We start from the raw sequence: 14,961 nt of genomic DNA, 5'->3' as shown, positions 1-14,961 counted from the left end.
GAGGATCTGAACCAGAAGGCCTCTGGATTTGAGAACACCTGACAGCTGAGACTGGCTGCAGTAATAAAGATGAAATTATATGAAGTTCACATACTAATAGTAGGACTCTAACCCCTTTTCTCCAGTTAGCCACAAGAATGTTGGCCTCTGTGCTTATACCATGCTCCCCTACAGCCACCACTCTCCCTGCCCCACCCCGCCAACCCTGGGCAAGAAATGAAAAGATTCCTCTCTGGGTAAACTGACCAGCCCAGGAGAAAATACCTCAGTTATTGAAAATGGGTGATTCCCAACAAAACTGGGTCCCAGGCTTCCCTGGTGACGCAATGGTTAAGAATCCGCCTGCCAATGCAGGGGACACGGGTTCGAGCCCTGATCCAGGAAGATCCCACATGCCGCGGAGCAGCTAAGCCCGTGTGCCACAAGTACTGAGCCTATGCTCTAGAGCCCACAAGCCACAACTACTGAGCCCGTGTGCTACAACTACTGAAGCCCACGTGCCTAGAGCCTGTGCTCCACAACAAGAGAAGCCACTGCAGTGAGAAGCCCATGCACTGCAACAAAGAGTAGCCCCTGCTCGCCACAACTAGAGAAAGTCTGTGCGCAGCAACGAAGATCCAACACAGCCAAAAATAAACAAAGTTTTTTTAAAAAAGCATCCCTGCTTGGTCAGCCCACAGTGAGGGTATGGTTTCACAAGTGCAACCCATGCACACGAATCTTCCAAAGAATATCTGAGTGGCTTTGACTCTTTAACAATGATGCACAGGGGCTTGCCTGGTGGCGCAGTGGTTAAGAATCCACCTGCCAATGCAGGGGCCATGGGTTCGAGCCCTGGTCCGGGAAGATCCCACATGCCGCAGAGCAACTAAGCCCGTGTGCCACAACTACTGAGCCCACGAGCCACAACTACTGAAGCCTGCGTGCCTAGAGCCCGTGCTCCACAACAAGAGAAGCCACTGCAATGAGAAGCCCATGCACCACAATGAAGACCCAACGCAGCCAAAAATAAATAAATAAATAAATTAATCAATTTTAAAAAAAGAAAAAAAGATCAACATGGACTTCCCTGGCGGTCCAGTGGTTAAGACTTTGACTTTCAGGGACTTCCCTGGTGGCACAGTGGTTAAGACTCCACACTCCCAATGCAGGGGGCCCGGGTTTGATCCCTGGTCAGGGAACTAGATCCCCCATGCCACAACTAAGGAACTGGCAAGCTGCTACTAAGACCTGGCACAACAATGACAACAACAACAAAACACTTCGTCTTCCAATGCAGGGGGTGTGGGTTTGATCCCTGGTCAGGGAGCTATGCCTCTCAGCCAAAAAACCAAAACATAAAACAGAAGCAATATTGTAACATATTCAATAAAGATTTTAAAAATGCTCCACTTCAAAAAAAAAATCTTAGGGCTTCCCTGGTGGCGCAGTGGTTGAGAGTCCGCCTGCCGATGCAGGGGACACAGAGTTCGTGCCCCGGTCTGGGAGGATCCCACGTGCTGCGGAGCAGCTGGGCCCGTGAGCCTGCACGTCCAGAGCCTGTACTCCGCAACGGGAGAGGCCACAACAGTGAGAGGCCCGTGTAACGCAAAAAAAAAAATCTTAAAAAAAAAAAAGAAGAGAAAGAGAAGGATCAATAGACATTTCAGGAAATCCTGATAGGGTAACACAAAGATCCAACTGGGAAAAAGCGAAAAAACAAAAAACCCTGAGAAAATAGAAACAGCACACGAGACAAAAAAAAATTCAAAAAATATATAATTAAGATCCCAGGGGATATTGTATCCATGAAATAAGGATGGGAGACAATCAGGAAGGAATGTTCTAAGAATGAAAAAGCAGGGAAGGAGGGCTAATGTAAATGAACAACAGGAGAGCAGACACAGCTGAAAGGGTGGCATACAGGGCCTCTCAGAAGGTCAGGGCAAGTCCTGCTCTAGAGGGGCCCTTGTCCTATGGGGCCAGGTAGCTAAGCGGTAGTATTGTGATATATTTTACCACAATTTTTTAAACGTTTTAAAAAAATCTGAGGGCAGCCCTCTGATCACCCATTTCTTTCAAAGCAACAGCAATTATTCTGAGAAATTAAAATCACCACTGAAAAAGCTACGTTATAGTTTATTGTGATCCTAATTCAATCCAAGGCGAGAGGTGAAATCATCTCTACTGTATTTTAAGTTTCTTAGGGGAGCACCACCTGAGGACAGTGACTACCTTTTTAAAAACGGATTCTGACATTCAGAGATTTCTGTTTCTCCATCCATCATTTTAGGGTCATCTTGAATCCCATGATCTAGAGGCAGGCTGGGCTGTTCCTGTTCTCTCACCCCGCACCCCCCCTCCCCCTCCCCCCTCGTCGTCAGTGTGTCTGAAGACCTCTCCCGGTCATCTTCACTTCCCCAGAGAGGCCAGGTAGGTGTACCAGAACAGAGCCGCCACGTTGGCAAAGAGCACCCGGAACTGCCAGAGAGAACACAGGCCGCAGTAAGAGCAGGGCCCTGGGCACACTTATCAGGCACCCAGCCCCCAGGACAGAGCTCAGTCGCGGGTCAGTCCATGCACCCGATGCTGTATTTGCTGAGCCTTTACTGCATACAAGGCACTGTGCTAGGGGCCCAGCAGAGAGGGGTGAGGAGGACAGTCCCTGCCTGATGATGTTTACGGGACAGCAGGGAAAATACTCCTTCACTGAGCACTTCAGCTCCTGGCTCAGCCTCTCACCCCAGGACCAGTCATCATGCAGGTGGCTTCACCCGGCTCCTCCCTGACAACTCCACGACCTGCTCTTCACTCTAACCCATCCTATGCCATTACCCTGCCTCTATGGTCTGACAGGCATACTCCCACCTGAAATCACCTTTAGTCAATTACTGAGTCTCCCAGGCACATAAGCTCCATGAAAGTAGCAGTCTGGTCTATCTCATTAGTCACCGTAGCCCCAGAGCCTAGAGCAGCGGGGCATACAGCAGGTGCTCAGTACGTATCTGTTGAATAAACTCCCTGCCCCTTAAGCACTCGCCTGCAACCACCTTTCAGGAAGGTCTCTGACCCCAAGCTTGCAGCACTGTCCCTAAGCTAGTCAGAAGGACTCCATTTTCCAGCCTCTCTACTTTCCCTTCCATAGACCCCTCCACGTCCTCAGCCGTTCTGTCTTCTTATGTCTTTATTTCACCTTCTATGTGCCTTAGAATCCATAGGGCATAGCCCTGGTTTCCTTCCCTTCTTGTTCCTCAGTTGCACTCCCTGGAAGAACCTAGAGCCCCCTGCCTTCTCACCTGCCTCAGGCCCCAGGCCCCCGCACATGAAAGTCTTCAGCCTCTCCTGGCTCCCCCGGCTCCAGTCAGCTTCCTCTCCTATCCTCCACAGCACCAAGGTGACCACTTCTTTACTCCCCTCAAAATACTCATCCCCCGAAGCCTGCCCCACCCCTCCCCCTCCCAGAGGGAAGACAAGGTGTGGCCTGGGTCCCCAGTGAACAGTGACCTCCTCTCTCTGCTGTGCTCGCAGGGGAGGCGAGCCTTCCACCTGAAGTGCCTCTCTGCTTACGCTGCAGTCCCACCCCCGGCACTGGGGCAGCCCGGGGTGCCACCTGCATGCAGCGTGGCCAACTCTTCTCCTAGCTGCAAAGCCTTCTCCTCCCCTGGCCCGCTGCTAACTGCCATTTTCCCCTCCGCTTCCCAAACGTCCGAGAGACTTTTTTAGACTTGTAGTTTACCTTCTACCTCCCCACCCACTCATCAGTTCTCAGCCATCTGGCTTCAGCCCCATCGAGCCACTGAAGTTGCTCTTGGGAAGGCCCTTTGTAAAGCCAATGGAAACGGACCGATTTTTATTTTGCTTTAACTTCCTGTAGCATCAGCTATTGCTGTCCATCACTGCCTCTGGTTTTCTGCTACCCCTTGGGGTGTGTGTGTGTGTGCGTGCGTGTGTGTGTGTGTGCGTGTGTGTGTGGTGTGCGTGTGTGCGTCCATGTGTGTGCATGTGTGCGTGCGTGTGCGCGTGTGTATGGTTACCAAGCCCATCCCCTCCTTCTTCGCACCCTTGCAAGGCACCTCTTTCCCAAGGGGGCTCTTGCCCCAGGTCTCTTTCTCTCCTCTCCCTAAAGCAGGATGGAAATCAGCCTGTATGAGCTAGTTTCAGGTAGGTTACTTAAATGGTGTGCAGAAAAGGGTTAACACAGCAGGCCTGAGGCCTGGGAATCCCTGGAAAGGCCTGTTTGAGAGGCTCGGCTGGTGTCTGGGAACTTGGATCTCATGCGGGTTCCCGCCTTTCCTCCCGGGGTGTAGGGAACTCTGGTGCAGGGAACTCTGGTGCAGGGGGCGGTGCCCATGTGCCCAGCCCCCAGTAAAACCCTGGGCAGAAACACTGCGTGCCTGCATTTTGCGGGTGCGTGAGGGCTTGCTCTGTGTGGCCCTCAGGGGAGGGAGGGAGGGAGCGAGGGAGCACAGAGCGCCAGCAATGGATTCCCAGGATCCAGTTGTACATCCTGGCTGCGTGGCCCTCATAAACCTAGGCCGTGAGCCCGTCCACCTGGCAGTGGTCTTGGCACCCAGACACAGATGGGCTGTACTTGGTGTGGAGGCAGTGGACACCGGCGGGGCTTTCAGCAAACTGGAGGGCGACTTCACCGCAGCCCGTCTGCAGCCCGCGGTCCCACTCACAGAGGTTCCCGCCCAGACGTTCCGACCCTCGGCTCAGAGCCCCCCGCCCTGCCCCGGTGTGGCCCTGACGTCCCCGCAGGTGAGGCTGCCCTCCCGCAGCTGTGTGGGCACGGGCTGCAATCCAGCCCTAGAAAGCCGAGCGCTGCCCGGGATGAAAGGGCGCAGCGTGGACCCCGCTTGAGAGGCCCCTCCTTCTATGTCGCTTTGCCTGCCAGAATCCAGAACGGTAACGATTCCGGGCGAAGAGGAATGCCCCAGAAGGAATCCGGAACTTGGGGCGACCCTGAGGCTCGAGAAAAAGAAGGCTGGCGGGGGTGGGCTTTGGGGGAGCTCGAAGCCCCTCTCTAGCCCTGCGGTGCCAGGCTGGCCTTACCTGCAAAGGGATGTAGTTGACATTAATAAACTGCACTGGAGTCCAGACTCGCCAGTTCATCTGCAGCGCCGGCCAGAATCCTCTCTTCATCTTGGCAGCAAAGGCGGCCGTGTCCTTCCCCTGGAGAGGGGGGAATGCAGGGGGAAACGCAGACTGTGAGCAATACCGGGGCCCCAAAGCCTGACACAGTGATTTCTTTAAAACTGCAGTTTGTTCCGTTTATATGGACACAGCACACAGGTGTGCTTGATCAGCGGTGCAGCAAGGAGCTAACGATCCAGTAGGAAAATCATCAGAACAGCGCTCACACTGTGCGTGACCTTTGCCCATGACCCCTGAGAGCTGAGCTGATGGTGTGATTCACGCTGCTGGTCTGGGCACCAGGACGGCTCTGCTGATGGCTCAGCTGTCAATTCTTTCCAAAATAACCTCCTAAGCTGATGCATTTCCCATCAAAAGTTGTCAGGAGCTTTTGAAAAATGGACCCCAATAAATTGATTCTAAATGTCATCTGGAAGGATAAATGCATAAGAATAGCCTTCTTGAAAAAGAATAAGAAAGGAAGGCTTACCTTACTAGAACATTTTTAAAATGCTGTAAAATTATGGCAATTAAAAAGTCTAGTAGCAACAGCCAAAAACAAACCAAAACATGGAAATGTGGAAATAAATAGAATCCAGCAAAAGAACAAAGAGTCCAGATAATGGCCTGTACACATGGGAATGAGAATATGATAAAGTTAACATTTTACTATACTGGGGACTGTTCAATAAATGGTAATGAGACAGTTTGCTATCTAAGTGGAAAAAACTAAGACTGAAGTATATCTCCCACTATATTAAAAACAAACACATAATACTAGAGGAAAGTATAGGAGAATATTTCTATTATCTTTGGGTCTATCAAAATGTACAAAATAAAATCACAAGAGTAGAAGAAGAAAATATAGGAGAATATTTCCATTACCTTCCTTTAAAGAAGCCTACAAAGGAAAAGAATGACAGATCTGAATGCATGAATTTTTTAAACTCCTGTATGGAGAAAGCCACCATAACACCCTTTATTTATATAACTTATACAAACAATTTAACTTTATATGAAGTTAAAAGACAAACACCTGGGACTTCCCTGGTGGCGGAGCGGTTAAGAATCCACCTGCCAATGCAGGGGACACGGATTCGAGCCCTGGTCCGGGAAGGTCCCACATGCTGCGGAGCAACTAAGCCCGTGCGCCACAACTACTGAGCCTGCGCTCTAGAGCCCGTGAGCCACAACCGCTGAGCCCACGAGCCACAACTACTGAGTCTGCGCTCTAGAGCCCGCGAGCCACAACTACTGAAGCCCGCGTGCCTAGAGCCCGTGCTCCACGAGAAGCCAACACAATGAGAAGCCCGCGCACCGCAACGAAGAGTAGCCCCACTCGCCGCAACTAGAGAAAGCCCGCGCGCAGCTACGAAGACCCAACGCAGTCAAAAATAAATAAATAAATTAATTAATTTTAAAAAAAAGTGTAGGGAAACAAACTTCACACAGAGGGAAAAGCCACAAGGGTTAGGAGCTCTCAAGTCACAAAACCTGTGTCTGAATCCTGACTCACGGACTTGTTACACGACCTCAGGCCAGTGTTTACCCTGCAAATAACTGCAGGCCTCAGCTTCCTCAACTGTCAGGTGAGGTTGATGTGAGGCTCAAAGACCTGAAGCACTGGATGCAGAGCTTGGAACAAGGCAAGTGCTCAATAAATGTCTGCTGATGCTATCATTCTGCACCACTGTAGGGAGGACAGAAAACGACAGCCTTTTTTGGACAACAATTCTAGGAATTAACCAAGCAGGAATCCTTACACAAAAGGGACAGGCATACGGTGGGTGGAACGGTCTGCAGTCTGTAACACAACGTCTGGATCACAGAATGCTGGATGCAGACGCACCTGTAGTGTGTGTGCCGTATGGATAGTGTGGCCCCACGTGTCTCATGATGTGGTGGGTACTTTATGCACTTTGGTAACATTTGCCATATACGTAGAGGCAAATGTTTTTGTTTTTTAATGGAAGTATACTCCCGTCCTATTTGGAAGGAAAAAAAGGGAGAAACTGCTGTGGTGCCCTCATTCCTAATATGGGCACCCTCTACTTTCCTCTACCTTTGATGTCCTAAGGACTTCCCCAATATTTCTTTATACTATCAGGGACTTATTAGCAATCACAGTGACGTTTAAACATCTTTCCTACCGCCCACCAGGGTCACTTTAGACAGCATGGGTGTTCTCCTTACTAATAAGAACTTGAGGTGAGGTTTCAAAATAAAACCCAAGTGAGAAGCGTTCACCTGCTGTGATGGGTTGAACGAATTACTTTCAGGGCAGAACATGACACGTCTCGGCACGGAGGTGGAGAGGGGATGGTGAGGGAGCCAGTTAGCGGAGTGAGGTTGGGCAAACACACCTCCCAAGTCTTCCACTGTGATGTTAAGTCTACGCTGGTAAGTTAGCCTCTTCAGAGCACTTGTGATGTCCAGACCCCGAGTGAGCACAGGCTTCTGCAAGGCCACTAGGGGGCTGGAACTTCTGTGCCGTGGATATCTCTGGCACTCTGGTGAAGCCCATGGACCCAGTTCTCAGAATCACGTTTTGTAATGTATAAAACAAAATATGTGGGACTACAAAAAACCAATTATACTGAAGTACAGCTATCAAAATATTCAGAAAAAACTTTATGACAGACCAGTATATATGCTTCTTTACTAACACATTCAGTGCTGAGACTTGCCAGCAGGTGTAAGGAGTGATAAGCATCACTGATACTCTGGGCTATAACTGTGACAATGGACGTGTGACAGCCCACTCTCTGGGATGGCCACTGCAGGCCAACAGGTGCTGCTAATACGACTGTGCTTTGCTTCTGACGTTCACAGAGGACAATGTGAAACTTCAGTTTGAGTGTAAAGTTCACAGACCCTCTGAATTCCAACCACAGCATCCCTGTGCCAAAGAAGAGCTGGCCTGCATGAGTGCTATGGCAGAGACCAACCTCCAGGAAGTTCATGATGAGGAAGAACAATGTCAGGAAGGCGGGTGCGAAGAGGAGGCGGTCCAGAAGTAGCCTTGTGACGCCTGCCAAGGGGGCCTCGGGAGGGATCCAGTGCTCCATGAAGAGGTAGAAGAAGTGACCCAGCGGCCCTGTGAAAAAGAACCTGAGGCCCGCGGTGGGGCTGAGCTGGACACGCCCTTCTTGGGGCCAGCTTCACCCCCAAACCCCAGACCCTAAACCCTGAGTCCCTCAGCACTGACCACACAGGTCTGTGTGGCCCTTCTAGAAAATACGCTTTCTGTGAATCCTCTCAAGCATTCTTTCTGCTTCTGACAGACCAGGCTCGTTCCTGGGCCCAGGGGTCACGTGGCTGGCTCCTTCCCTGCACGTTGGCTTGGAGAGCTCCTTCTGACTGTCCTGAACAATGAGCCCACTACCATCCTAGCCGCTCTCTACTCCAGGCCCTGTTCCGTTTTCTTTAGAGCACTGATCACTGACTGTCACGGTCTCATTTGCTTAGTTATACGGTGCCCTCTCTTCACCCCTAGAAGGTAAACGCCACAAGGCAGGATCGTGTCTGTCTGTCCACTGCTGTGTCTGCAGCGCCTAGAACAGGGCCTGGCTCAGAGAAGGTGCTCGGTAAATAATGGAAGCATCCCTGGTGTCAGAGCTTGTCATCAGTCTCTCTTGGATCATTATCAGGGCTGAAACCTGGTGCTGTACACTGGCTTGTCTGTATTAGGATTATTCATTGCAAAGAGCACAGAGTACTCAGGAGAGAAGTGAACCCAGCCACCATGTCTACAGGGACAACAGACCTGAGGCTCCATAAAATCCAGAATCAAAAGATGGGCAAGGGCCCAGGGGCCTTCCAGCTCGACAGTGAAAAGTCTTTAAACAAGCAGTTCTCCCGTCTTTCCCTGCCCTTTCATAGAATGTTAAGTGGCTCAGGGCAGGGCTTCTCAGGAGGAAGAGAATGGAAGTCTTGAGGATGGAAAATTGTGATTGGATGACCTCCCAGGTGATTCTGATACACTCCCCCTCTCTGGGGGGATTAGGACTTTAAATACGTTATGGAAAAAGCTGAGATAACTCAAGTTAGCATGCTTACAAATACAAAAATGTTATTTGTGAATTTTGAACTGAAAAAAATCACTCTTGTTGCAAAAGACTTCAAAATAATCCATCTATACAAACACTATTGTTGCCAGAGACCTCAGGGTGGATTTAATAGGTAAAACTCCTGAATCTCTGTGCTTTTGCAATTCAAAAAGTGGTTCAGAAATGACAATTTTCAGGATACGTATTTGTTTTCTGGATATTTAGGCTATGAAAATAACAACAGAAACTAACTGGCCATATTTGAGTCTGTTTTCCTCTTTCAGGGTCTTTGGGTCTTCAAGTCTGATTTTAGGTTCAGGTGAGCTATCTGCTCTCAGGTTTCTCAGCCCAATTACGATGGCCACCCTCACCCATGCAATTCAAAACAAAAACCAAATGAAACTATAAAATAAGTGAAGCTAATGTTATCCACCATTCTGACTTTCTCCCATGATGACTTCGATGCTTTTTAAAAAATTGTTTTTCTGAGGTAGATAATTCCAGGTCTTGATATCCTAGCTTTGTCACACTTAGCCTGCTACTGGGTAAACCAGCCCCTTTATGGAACTCACCCGTAAATGGCATATCTGAGAGGCCCTCTGACATCTAGCTTTTGAGAGCAGTTTTCTTTTTCCTGCTTCTTCTCAATCAGCTGGGCCAGGAAGTTCCCAAGTGCTGACAAAAAGCCACTGTGGACAGAGAGGTATTCAGAAAACGTGCAGGAGGGCATCTGTTCTTGCACGGAATTAGCATGGCGGTTCTAAGAACATGCTGGTCATGGGGAGAGATGAACCCTTATCAGAGCAGCTGAAATGTGAGGTCCCTACATGAAAAGGTGGAGACAGCAGAATTTAATATACACACACAGGCGCACAGTAAGATTTCCAACTGGTGGGTGGTATCAGTGTCGTATCCTGATTGTGATATTATCCTATAATTTTGCAAAAGGTTACCATGTGTGGTTATAAAAGGGCAACAGGAGGGATCCTTATGATGAAACTTTTCTGTATTTTGACTATGGTGGTGGATACACAAACCTATACATGTGATAAAACTGCATAGAATTAAACACACACTCACTCATGGACGAGTACAAGAAAAGCTGGGGGAATCTGAATATGACCTATGGGCTGTATCCATGCCAGTGTCCTTGTTGTGATACTGTACTACAGTTTTACAGAATGTTGCCAATGAGGAAAACTGGGAAAAGTATACAAGGGATCTCCCTATATTATTTCTTACAACTACATGTGAATCTACAATTATCACAATAAAGTTTTCAAATAAAAAGGTGGAGACAGGCCCAGTTGCTCAAAGGCTTGGTCTATAGCTGCGTTCTGAGAAGCTCTCTAAGCTATAAAATCCAAATTTCTTAGAAGGGACAGTAAGGAACCTCTTGATCTGATCCTTGGCTACTTCTTTCTCATCCTCCCCCTTGCTCACTGTTTATGTTCTCCAGGGACAGACCCACCTTCCACTCCACCATTATTAGCTAGCTCCTTTGCACCTGCTGTGCCCTCTGCCCTCTGCTTCCCTTTTTTGCTCCCTGCTTCCTCAGGCCTCTATTTAAATGTCACCTCCTCAGATAAAAACTGCCCTGACCACTTTAAATGTGTTATACATGTATCTGCTTTTTGTCTAGTTCTTTACTAGAATACAAGCTCCGTCAGGGTAGGAACTTACTTATCTTAATCACTGCTAATGCTCCTCACACAGGAAGCAGCTGTGCACATGTATGAAAGGCTAAATTAATAAAAGGGGACAAACTTATAGAGTCGACTAATTGAAAGTAATGAAGGGAGGATGTCTCACAAAAAGCTCAGTACTCCAAATCAAAGGGCCGACCTAACCCGAGCACCGAGGGCGCTGTGTCAGCTTTCTCCCACATGCAAAGCTGCCAAAGAAAACAAGCCTTAACACCTCCCACCCCGTCCAGGCTCCCGCGCACTTCCTAAAGGCGTTCACCTCAACCCATTCTAGTCCATTCTAGTCACAGAAACAAGAGCAGGTACTAAAAGCCGAAAGGTAGCAGCGGACGCCGCGCAGGCCGGCGGGTGACAGACTTCTCCCCCGGGCCCCATTCACCCCGGACGGCCGTCACCTCCGGGGCAGAGGGGCTGGAGGCCCCGAGGTCTGCAGCGTCCTTCGGCTCGTGCACTCCTTTAGTCTGGTCCCTGGGTCCACATTTTAGGGTGTCTAAGAGTTACGGTTCGGAACCGAATAGACAGAACGGCACGTGCTGAGCTTTCTGGTTAATTTAAGGCCTCTGGAGGGTCATTTTGACGCACCGGGATTTTGCCTTTCACGCTCAAACCCCCACGTTGGATGCACCTATGGGGCTGCGTCACCGGGCCGTCCGAGCTCCGGGCCGCCCCCCGCCCGGGCCCGTCCCCTCCGCCGCCGCTCCGCGCCGACCTGGTGGCCGCCTTGGTGAGCACCGGGTAGAGCCGCAGGAGGCGCAGGTAGTGGGCGAGCGCCCGCCGCGGAAATGCCCCGAGGTCGGCCTCGGCCCTCAGCTTCGAAGCCGCCGGCGCCATCGCCTTCCCCGCGCAGCGCCGGCCGGGGACACCGACCCCACTGGGCTCCGGGTGCGGCGCAAGGGGCGGGGACGGCCGGACATTTCCCGCCCCGCCGCGAGCCGCAGTCCCTCCCAGGACACACCCCTCGGTGCGCGGCGTGAGCCTCCGCGTACTTTTCCGGGAGTCCCTAACGGGCCACCTCACCGTCGGGCGCCAGCGGCGATTGGAGCTCGGCGGGGCGGGGCGCATCGAGCCTTCTGATTGGGCGGCGGGGCGCTTCCGGTCTCTCGCGATAGTTGGTGGGAGCGCGCCAAATTTTTACAGGAAAGCTGCGGCGGCGGAGTTGGCGCCAGCGCGGCGCTATGGTTCTGAGGAACAGCGGGCGGCGGCGCGCGGAGCCGGGCTCGGACGGCGAAGCCAGCCGGTGAGGGGTGGCCCGGCCTCCCGGGCGGGGGGGCGCGGGCGGCGCCGGAGCGCCCCCTCCTCAGCGCGCGGGGCTTCCGCGAGCAGCGGCGAGAGCGCCTGGGGCGCTCCCCACGGCCGCCCGACGTGGGCTCCCAGTTGAGAGTCGGGCGTCTCTCCGCCGCCGCCCCTCGTCCCGCTGGTGCCGCCTTGTCGGCGCCGTGTCCGGGGCCCTCAGCGAGCGGCCCGGCGGCGGCTCAGCGGGGACTGGGCGTCTCTGGGGCGGGGCCGTGGGGAGGGACGCGCCGGAGCTGGGCTCGTGCGGTGCTGCGCTGCGGGCGCGTTCTCCTCGGGGGAGAAGCCCGGGGCCACGCCAGGAGCGCGCCGAGGCGGTGTAGCCTAACTTCGGGTCGGCGCCCGAGCCCTGGGCGCGCGCTGCGGTCGGCGCGTTGTGTGCTCGAGTCGCGGCGGTGGAGGCGCGCAGCGTCGGCCTCCCGGTCCCGCCCGCTGCGTGGCGCGGCCCCGGCGGCCCTGAGCGCGGTGTGGCGCCGCTGCAGAGTAGGAAGAGCCGCTTTGGACTTTGGGCGCAGCGCTCGGACAGTGTCGGTCCTGTCGTAAGCGGTCAGTGATGGTGGTTGTCTTTGTTACGGTTGCCTCCGTCGTTCGGGTTTTGTACTATCACGGGGTAAAAAGTGAGTTATGCGGCTCATGAGAAAAGTTTTGAGAGGCGGTATGGTCCGAGTGAGCAGTTTTCGAGTCCACTTAATCCAACACTTGATGCCAAGATAGAACCCAGGGTATTTGGAGGAACGTATTACTAGTACAGAGCGCCGCACGCCCAGGAGCAATGCTCTGTAGCACTTCATTCAGTCTTGACTGGGTAAAGATCTGGGCCTCAGACTGAAGTTACCTGTGTTCTCTAGCAGGGCCTGGAATACAGTTTTTCTGCGGTTTTGATTGAAGGTGGATCCAGAGATTTTAAAGCCATACGGTGCGGTGTGGTGTGTTGGTTTCCCACTGCTGCTGTAACAGACGACCACTTAGTGGCTTGAACTGTACCAGTGTATTCTCAGGTCAGAAGTCCTAAAACTCAAGATGGGGCAGGGCTTCTTTCGTTCTGAAGGCTTGAGGGGAGAATCTGTTCTCTTGCCCATTGTAGCTCGTAGAGGCTTCTTTCTCCACCTTCAAAAGCAACACTGTCAGATCTCCAGTCTCTCGCTCTGATTTCTGGCTCCCTCGCGTAAGGACCCTTTGTGATTGCAGTGAGCCCACCCAGATAATCCCCATCTCAAAATCCTGAACGTAATCACACCTGCAGGCTCCCTTTTGTCATGTAGGATAACACTGGTTCCTTGCATTAGGACATAGACATGGGGGGGGGGGTCTTGTCAATTATCCTGCCTACAACAGGTGGCTGTAATCTTTTGTGAAAAATAAGGATCCTAATCTTGAAATAGGTCATTCTGTTCTTGAAGTGGAGGTGATAGACCCAAGGACTACCTTCAGGCAAAGGAGTTTTTCTTAAGCAACTCTCTGACCACTTTTGTTTATAAGTTAATAACTAATGAAATGTGTTACAGTAATTAAACACGTGAATTCTGCACAGGCTTAGTTCAGATCTTTTCTTTTTAAATCTGGTCTCTATTTTTTATATTTAGCTTTCTTAGACTGCTTCCTTGCTTAGACTGCACCACTCTAGACACATACATATTTTTCTCTGCTCATTGGTTTATAAAGCAGCTCATTTAGGGCTTCCCTGGTGGCGCAGTGGTTGAGAGTCCGCCTGCCGATGCAGGGGACACGGGTTCGTGCCCTGGTCCGGGAAGATCAGATCCCACATGCCGCGGAGCGGCTAGGCCCGTGAGCCATGGCCGCTGAGCCTGCGCGTCCGGAGCCTGAGCTCCGCAACGGGAGAGGCCACAACAGTGAGAGGCCCGCGTACCAAAAAAACAAAAAGTACCTCACTTATTTACATTAAGACAAAAAGGCAGGACTTCCCTGGTGGCGCAGTGGTTAAGAATCTGCCTGCCAACGCAGGGGACATGGGTTCGAGCCCTAGTCCGGGAAGATCCCACATGCCGCGGAGCAGCTGAGCCTGTGTGCCACAACTAGTGAGCCTGTGCTCTAGAGCCCATGAGCCACAACTACTGAGCCCTCGTGCCACAACTACTGAAGCCCACGCAGCTAGAGCCCGTGCTCCACACAAGATAAGCCACCACAGTGAGAAGCCCTTGCTTGCCGCAACTAGAGAAAGCCCGCGCACAGCAATGAAGACCCAATGCAACCAAAAATAAATAAAATTTAAAAAAGACAAAAAGGCAAGGGATATCAATTCTTAGCTGTACATTTTTGAGGAGTGCAGAATATAGTTGGCTTAGCTAATAAATAGGCGTTCTGCCAAAAATATACAGGGTCCAGAATCTCAGAACTGCAGTTTAAAGAAGAGACTAGCTTTTTTGGGGGGGGGCGGGCTGCGTTGGGTCTTTGTTGCTGCACGTGGGCTTTTCTCTAGTTGCAGAGAGCGGGGGCTACTCTTCGTTACAGTGCGCGGGCTTCTCGTTGCGGTGGCTTCTCTTGTTGCGGAGCACGGGCTTTAGGCACGCGGGCTTCAGTAGTTGTGGCACGAGGGCTCAGTAGTTGTGGTGCACGGGCTTAGTTGCTCCACGGCACGTGGGATCTTCCCGGGCCAGGGCTCGAACCGGTGTCCCCTGCATTAGCAGGCCGATTCTTTTGTTTTGTTTTGTTTTTTTGGTACGCGGGCCTCTCACTGTTGTGGCCTCTCCCGTTGCGGAGCTCAGGCTCCGGACGCGCAGGCTCAGCAGCCATGGCTCACCGGCCCAGCCACTCCGCAGCATGTGGGATCTTCCCGGACCGGG

At 51.8% G+C, this 14,961-nt stretch overlaps 2 protein-coding genes across 5 annotated transcripts in view; one reads left to right on the top strand and one right to left on the bottom strand.

Moving 5' to 3' along the window:
• Positions 1-2,102: 2,102 nt before the first annotated feature.
• On the bottom strand, positions 2,103-11,766 carry PXMP2 (peroxisomal membrane protein 2). The gene is made up of 5 exons (XM_024121029.3): positions 11,580-11,766; positions 9,737-9,853; positions 8,064-8,226; positions 5,035-5,154; positions 2,103-2,460 (listed from the first exon to the last, which is right to left on the bottom strand). The coding sequence occupies exons 1-5, from the start codon at positions 11,699-11,701 to the stop codon at positions 2,392-2,394; spliced, it is 591 nt and encodes a 196-aa protein (XP_023976797.1). The 5' UTR covers positions 11,702-11,766; the 3' UTR covers positions 2,103-2,391.
• Positions 11,767-12,022: 256 nt separating this feature from the next.
• POLE (DNA polymerase epsilon, catalytic subunit) overlaps positions 12,023-14,961 on the top strand; it is a 57,280-nt gene continuing 54,341 nt past the window's right edge. For 3 of the 4 annotated variants that reach the window (XM_024120597.3, XM_024120598.3, XM_024120596.3), the window contains exon 1: positions 12,023-12,107. In XM_024120597.3, the coding sequence (XP_023976365.1) occupies positions 12,046-12,107 (62 nt within the window). In that variant the 5' untranslated portion in view covers positions 12,023-12,045. Of the gene's footprint in view, positions 12,108-12,650; positions 12,707-14,961 lie in introns of those variants that run through there. The other variant, XM_007126814.4, reaches the window with a different exon arrangement.

This window comes from Physeter macrocephalus, chromosome 19, assembly GCF_002837175.3.
Source record: "Physeter macrocephalus isolate SW-GA chromosome 19, ASM283717v5, whole genome shotgun sequence".
Classification (NCBI taxonomy): Eukaryota; Metazoa; Chordata; class Mammalia; order Artiodactyla; family Physeteridae; genus Physeter; species Physeter macrocephalus.
The sequence above is the reverse complement of the archived record's forward strand: the minus strand, read 5'-3'. Positions and strand labels throughout refer to the sequence as shown.